Source organism: Centruroides sculpturatus, unplaced genomic scaffold (genome assembly GCF_000671375.1).
Source record: "Centruroides sculpturatus isolate CEXI.00-Female unplaced genomic scaffold, Cexi_2.0 scaffold525, whole genome shotgun sequence".
Classification (NCBI taxonomy): domain Eukaryota; kingdom Metazoa; phylum Arthropoda; class Arachnida; order Scorpiones; family Buthidae; genus Centruroides; species Centruroides sculpturatus.
In genome coordinates, this window is record NW_019384791.1 from 237,323 (window position 1) to 245,581 (window position 8,259).

Below are 8,259 nucleotides of genomic sequence, written 5' to 3' on the forward strand. Positions count from 1 at the left end.
ATGCCATTTTAAGACCGTTGTTCTGACATCCTCCCACTTCTTCAAAAGATCTTTAATAGCAGATATCGGCATAAATCCGCATTTTCAGAAGAAAACATAAAAGAATTGTTTCTGTCAGAAATATAAAAGGCTGGAATTACAAGGGAGAGTTTCAAAGTTCGGGAGAATACTATCCAATCAGTATATACTGGGTAGAACGTCGTTTTCGACATCTCCCGCGCTCCGAAAAGTTTCGAATTGTTGCCTGAGACAAAGAAAGACCAATCGGTATTCGTTATTTACGTCGCTTCTTTTTGTGTTTGTTCAGTGAAGTGTTCGTTATCTGAACATGTGTTCGTTGTTCGATCATAAAAATCTTTCGCGAAAGTGTTCGTTATCCGATCTGTTCGTTAACCGATCACCCACTTTATATTTAAAATATGTTACATGTTTTCTCATTTATTTCACTTTACAGGAGGCTTTGAGATTATTTCCTTCAGTTCCAATGATTTCTAGAGACTTAGCTGAAGACGTCACTATTGGTAAGTTGTTCGAGAAATCTAGCTTAAAATACCAAAAGAATTTACGTATTTCTAACTTGATATAACTTGTTCAGATGGATATACACTTCCGAAAGGATCAACCTGTATTCTCTTCAACTATATGTTACATCGAGATCCAAAAGTATTTCCCGAACCTGAGAAATTCGATCCGGATAGGTTCCTACCAGAAAACACTGCAGGCAGACATCCATATGCTTATGTTCCATTCTCAGCTGGATCTAGAAATTGCATCGGTGAGTATATTGGACTGCAGTTTGAAAAAATTGTAGACCTATAAATTTCCACTGTTTGTCTGTCGTTATTTAATCTTGAGATCGGTGTTAGATACATGAGTCGAGACCTGTTCTGAAAAGCGTAGGGGCAGGAGGCCCCGATTAACTATATAATAACTTTCTGTAAAGAAGGAAGTCACGTAATTTCACGTAAACATTAAAATCCTGTAAAGTATTTAAACTGTTTACAAAATTTGATTTTATTATTAATGTTTTTATAATTATGTAGTTTTCAAAAGTCCTGTTATCAGTCTTAGGAACCACTAAAATTTAAAAAATCTTTAATGAAATTGTTACCATAACAGGTCCATTTTTTAGCACTTTCAAACATTTTAGAAGTGTCTAAGAAGCCTTTAGAAATACAACAAAGCCATTTTAGTATTTCCAATACATTTTTACAAGTAGATTCGATAATTGTGTGTAAACAGAATGTATTCTTTCATTTTTAAACAAGATCCATCAATTACGAAATGATTAAACGACTGAACACAGACCACGTGCGGATTTCCGGGTTTTCTTCAAGTGTCTAGCCCCAAAATAGGGACCAGTTTCCTATAAAAATTCTTTCGGATAGAACCCGATTTTGGCAAATGGTTTATGTGTTGTCATTTTATTTCCATTAATCCCATTTTTAAATAAAATTTTTCCGGAATTATTGTATTAAATTGAGAAATACGGAGCATAAATTCTGTACTGTTTTCTGTTAAATTAATAGTAATTTTAATATTATAAATTCAAATATTCTTGATTTACTACTAAATCAATAATTTCATCTCTTACGTACAAATTTACTAATGGACAAAATATAAATTGCAAGTGTCTTAATTACAATATTTAATTAGTAAAATTTAACATTCGCTACTTCAATAACATTTTTACAGTTTCGAAATTTGTAAATTGTACTGTAACAAGCTTTAAGTTATACAATTATCGATTTATTAACGGTTCTCGTTCAATTTTTTCAGGTCAAAGATTCGCACTTTTAGAAGAGAAAACTGTTTTGGCTAATCTTCTGAAGAAATTTACCTTTAAATCCTTGGATCATAGGGATAAATTACAATTAGCGGGAGAAATGATTATGAGAGCCAAAAATGGCTTAAGGTTGAACATTTCTAAAAGAATCAGAGAATAAATTTAATCGTCATTTGATAAAATATAATAATTAAATATAGTTTTATTTTGATTTACGGCAGTTTTAATAAATTGTCTCGTCACTGATCGAGAATAATCGATTGTGATCGATAGACATAAGTAGTGATATTTTTTCGGCGAAAAATCTTTATACACTTTATTACTTATGCAATTTATTCCATTTATTTTTATATTAAACTATGTTAAGATATTTTCATCATTTAGTGTGTTTTATATTTTTGTATATTGATACTGTACTTACGTTTATATTGTACAATAAAGCCATATTTATTATTATAAGATACTTTTGTTCCATCTTATAATTTTTCACACAGTCAAAATTATTTTAAAATAAAATAAATAAATAATTTTGTTATACTCCTGTCTGTGATATTTTCTAAAATAATCAATTAACATGCAAATTTTGTTTTTCTTCTTAACAATTTTAAGAATTTATTAATAAATTTTCTTTTTTATTCAAGAATCAATTATTTTAGTAAAAATATCAAGATGTAATTTAAAATCAATGTAAATTTTCAACAAAAAACTCAGTTATCTTTATCATGTCGCTTTGGTATTATTATTGTTACTTGTGTACTGGAGGGTGAACATTGTCAACATTCTTTAATTTCCTGCTTGGTAGGCTGACCGTCATCACGTGAAGATGTGTGTGAGCAGTCAACAGGGCAGCTGCTTTTGACGAAGACATAATAAGCTGTCATCTAACCAACTAAAAGATATGCTCGATCTAAGAGTTATCAATTCAAACAACGACCAATGCCGCATCCAATCTCCACCGCTTTATCTGCTGCAATTTTACTTTATTTTCCAGTTAACAATGGAAAGAGTTTTTTGAAAAAAGTAATTTTTACAACGCCAAATTATTGTTTTTATCCGTGTAAATATTATTTTTAATTTTCTGTTCGAAAATAATTTGTATAAGTTTTTACCTCGTTGAGATTTCCTGCGCTTTGTTGGTACGATCGACGTATTTAATTATTTAGTCAGCATTTTTCTATAAGAATATAAACTTAATTATTCAAATTTTTACTGAGTTTTATTGATATTAACGATGTTTATTATTTAAAAAATTGATTAACGTGCACTTAATATTACGAACATTGGAAAGCAATAAGGTGGAAGATGTAAATATCCGGTCGAGTGATCGTGACGAGAATCAATCAAAGGTGATCGATCAAGCAACCGTTTCTATGAGATCGTATTGGAACATGGCATGGAAAAAGAGCAGGAGAAAGTTGTGCAGACGATAATACAGACATTTAACAAGTTGTCTTAAATTTCTGTACATTCTCTGGATAACTCGGTTTATGTGTCGCCTTGTTCGTTTTTTATCGCCCATTTACTTTTTATTTGTTCTTGTAGGAAGTTGATATCGAATTACATGTTAGAGAAAGGAAATTAAAACTTTGTTTATTTAGTAATTTAATAATTTAATGTTTTAAATTTTTAAATAAATTTTTTGGTCGGTTTTAAATTTAAAATTATTAAACGGATAATTTCTATAATTAATGTTTTAAATTCTGTAAAGTATTAAGCTTTCTCATCTGTAATTGAGACACGATATTCTTGCATTTTTTCTTTTAAATAATGAGTTGTATATCTTTGCAAAATTTACTTTTATTTTCTTTATAAAAGACTGAAGTACTATATTTTTATGTAAATTATGTACAAAATAAATTGTTTTAATTGTTTATAGAACTATAAAAGTAATCTTTAATTTAAAATTTATTATCCAAATATTATTACTATTTAACTATTTTCTATTTTTAAAAAATTTAAAAATTACTTTAAAAGTTGTTTAGATATTTGAAGGAAAGAAATATCCGAATAAGATAAATGTATATATATATATTTTTTTAAATGTTTTGGTTTACTTATATATTAATGTTAATTATATATAATTGTATTATATGTATATATACTGGGTAAATGAAATGTCTCTTAACATTTTTATAATTTGAATTTAGTTGGCAGGAGAAATTTTGGCATGATATAAATATATTGTGCCTAGGGTAACCATTTTTATGTTTCATACGGCAGCCATCTTATAATATTTAAATGGGGATAGGAATAAAGCTATAATTCCGGGAGAAGTGTAATGGTACGCTTGTTTTCTAAATAAAGAAATGAATCTAATTAATTTCTCCTTTACCTAGGTGTGATATACAACGCTGCAATGTCTCTAACCCCTGTGGAACAAATCCAGTTCACCTTGATATCTGGAGAAAGTCCTTGTGACACTCAGATTCTGACTTATCTTCAAATATCAGAACTTTCCCAGCAATCGCGCCAAATTAGACACAGTATATCTGCGAGGATTATGTCGATTAAAATCATTTGCAATGTTACGTGAGCTGCTCTCTTCGGATACTAAATTCCCATTTAAACATTTTATGATAAATTCAAGATGGCGATCGTCAAGTTGAGACACATAAAGATGATTATTCCTGGGCATAACTTACTGTATTTCTATCAAACCACAATTTCTCCAACCGCACCATTTCGATTTTATAAGAGTGTTAAGTTACTTTTGACTTACCTTATATATTGAAATGTTTATATAATTGATAAACAGCTTAAATTTTTAATTAATTTGACTTTCAAAATGTGAATTATTATTTGTTTTCTTGAAATTCACCAATATTTTTAATAAGAATTTAACAAAATACTCATTAAGAAGCTATTTCCTTTGGTTAATTATTATTATTATTTTTTTATTATCACTTGCTTTTGTTCGGGTATTTTCCTCAAATTTGAAAAAAATATATGTATCTTGATATTACTTAGAATTGAGTTTATTTTTAATCTAAAAATTAATTAACTAACCGCTTCGCCTCACATTTCACCAATCGCAGAGGGGTAAAATTAATTCTGAATAAAGGAAACCTAAATAATAAATAATAAATTAAAAAAATCCAGTAACGAGTTGCTTAAAATTCCAGGCAACATTTGCCATCTATTATGATAGAATAATTTTTAAAAAATTATATTTTTAATTATTATAAAATGCCAAGAAACTTAATTTTGAGGGTAGAAATGAGTTTTATATTTAAAATAAAATTGTATATGCGAATAACAAGTAAAATCGTCGTTAAGTTCTACCCTACTCGAGACACACGATCCTCTTTATTTCCCCATCCTCTCGACCATTAACCACCAAAATTTAATAGCATTAATCCCCCTAATATACAAATCTCCCTACAGAATTTCAATAATTTTTGAATTAAAACAGGTGTTATTAAGCTTCAAAGTGGGTAAACAAAGTCGTGACCACCATCCATACTCACCAACATCCATACATACAGAAAATCCCCAAAAGTTTTTTGCATGAGTCCAAAAATGTAAATATTTAGTAATGCCATGCCCATCCAAACAGATCGAAAAACACGAGGAATTATTTAGGAGGAGAGAGACGTGCCTTACAAAATACAGAGCCCGTCCTCACCAGGCAATTTCATTGTGGGTCTCGACGAACTTATAATGGGCTTGCTAAAAAGCCCTCGTAGTGTATACAGGACGGAAGAATTTTTAAAATATTTCATTTAAATTGAAATATTTATCAAATGAAATTTATGCTTATAATAGCACCGAGTATTATCTTTCCTGTATAGATATATAGTAGCTTGAAATAAATGTAGCCAAATTATTGATATTTTAAGAATATATTTTCTAGTTTTAAGAATAATCAAATTGAATGGTAATGTGTTATCCTGGAATGTATAATGGAATGTAGTCAGAGTTTGACCACATTACTATTCATTGACTATCATTATTACTGTGAGGTAAGTAACCAAGAAACTTTGATTTTCTACTAATGTAGAATACTTTTATGCAATTATTTAATAAAAATACAGTCATGTCATTTATGAAACAGAAAAGTTATAATATCAATTTTGAGAATAAGCATCAATATACAAAAATAAAACATATTAAGCATATTAGGGAAGGTGGGGCAAGATGAGAACGTTAAGGTTTAAAAAGTCATAAGATGGCAACAACTTTAATGAGAACAATAATTTTTTTATTCTCAGCAACTACTACATTTGGTAATATATAATACAAAATTTAATTTTTGAAAAACGTTTTAAAAACAAGAAAATTTAATATTTTAAAATTATATGTAAATGCACCATCTTGCCCCACCCATGGGGTAAGATTGGGATATTATTTTTATATAGGCCTACAAGAAGGACAAATTAAAATGGTTAAACTGTCGTTTTCTTCAATATTGGCACAAGAACAGTGTGCCCATTTAATACAACGGCTACATTTAGCCCAACTCTCTGTAGATGCAGAGTATAACCCTCCGCAATAGAGGCATTCTGTGTCATTTGTCTTTTGTTTCTTGTTAGGCCTATCCTTGCTTAAGGGGCCTGTTTTTCGTTTCTGCAGCAAAAAGTCTGTCTCTGAAAATACTTCTGGATTCATAGGCCATATTCATGGTCAACCTGGGGCTAGACGGGTACTCCATCTTGCCCCCAACGTACACTTTTTATACTGACTGCAAACACAGGTAAACTTCATTTCAAAACTAATTACAGTCTTAAAGGTTACTTCAAATACTATAATATCTTTATCTAAAAGGTAATGTAAAAGTTCACAATGATACTTACACTTTGTAGAAACTTTTTAGCAGGCGTAAAATTAGATGAAGTATTGCTGAAACATGAAAAACGTATCTTACTTCCAAACAAAGAGAGCGATTTGGATGTTCTCTTGTCCCATGATCCCTTTTGAGGTTGACATTTAGTTCCCCAAATAACAGCTAGATAAAAGCACATTAACCACAAATAAACAGACGTCCCCGTCTTACCCCATGACCCCATCTTGCACCACCTTCCCCTACCTAATTTTGAAAATATGTTATTTAGAATCTTAAAAAATTAAAATTACACGTTCTTAATTACTTTCAAGAGGAGATTTTCTGTTGTTTTGAATGATACATAAAATCAGACTAGACAAACACATTAGAGACGAATTTCTAAATTACACGCAAGTTATACCTTTTAATATAATACCACATCAATAGAGAAACAAGTAAACAATTAATTTATATATACGTAGACACATATATAACGTCGTGGAGTCTGGAATTTATTTTCAAACAATTTACTTGTCAGGTTTCTCTTTGTAGAAGAAACACTTCTTTCTGTTCTGTGGAGCGTATAAAGATTTTTAAAAAATTCGAAATTTAATAAATTATACGAGTAATTGCTTACTCTGCATACTTGAATATGTTAAGGAAAGACATGTGACCGGAAATTATCAAAAAATAAATTGTTTTCGATGATAATTTCATACAAATTTCAAAGACTTTTCTTTGAAAATATTAAATAAGAGTCGTTAAATATATTATTAACAAACTTAATGAGTTGCATAATTACCTGATATTTATCTTAAATAAAAATTTTCTATTGCTAATTAATATATTCAAATATAATACAATATAACGTGAAAGGTATATGTAATATCGATTTCTGTTATTTAATACCACGACATTGCTGGAAATGTTGTGGTATTGAACTGCAGGTTTACTGTAACAAGTTACAATATTGTTATGCTTGACATGTTAATGAACAGAGAAGATATAAATTCAATTCTACAACGTTGATCAATAGAAGCTATAGAATATTGCAAAGTAATTTTAAAAGCTGTTGTACTGTACAGTATATTATTTAGAAAAAAACAGGAAAATTTTATTTTTTTAACAGTATACAGACTGAAATACGTAATGCATTATACCTGTTTGAGCTGCAATTTTCAAAAATTATAAATCTATAAATTCTCACTGACATCCGTCTGTCTGTTCTTCTTTAATCTCGAGAACGGAGTTAGATAGATGACCGGCATGACTATTGTTAACAGGAAAAGTATGATATACAGAGACAAAACACTAAAATTGAGAGCATTTTGACGATGTTACAATGAATAATTTTTTATCGTTTATGTTTATGTTTACCATTCAAACCACTTTATAATTGCTTGCAAATTAGTTTTTAATATTTTTTTCACTTAATTTTTACGAACTCTGCGTTAGTCACTTTCAAACAAAAGTGCTTGATAATACAGTACTAATATACATTAATTAATCAAGCATTATTAAAAATTATTAATAAGATAAAATAAGATAGACTTTTATCAAGTAACTAAACGTAAAGTTATAATGCTCAACATTTCTGATAAGTCACACCATTAAATTCTACAGCATATATGTATATCTACTGACAACTGAAGAGGGCTTGGATCTAGTATCGGGCCGAAATGCATATTGTAAACAATTTCAAACATGGAAT

At 29.3% G+C, this 8,259-nt stretch overlaps 1 protein-coding gene across 1 annotated transcript in view; it reads left to right on the forward strand.

Annotated features, from left to right (window-relative positions):
• Positions 1-1,946, forward strand: part of LOC111629312 — a 31,291-nt gene extending 29,345 nt beyond the window's left edge. Inside the window, 3 exon segments of the mRNA XM_023373193.1 lie at positions 455-511; positions 544-775; positions 1,780-1,946. Coding sequence (XP_023228961.1) covers positions 455-511; positions 544-775; positions 1,780-1,946 — 456 coding nt within the window.
• Positions 1,947-8,259: the final 6,313 nt, after the last annotated feature.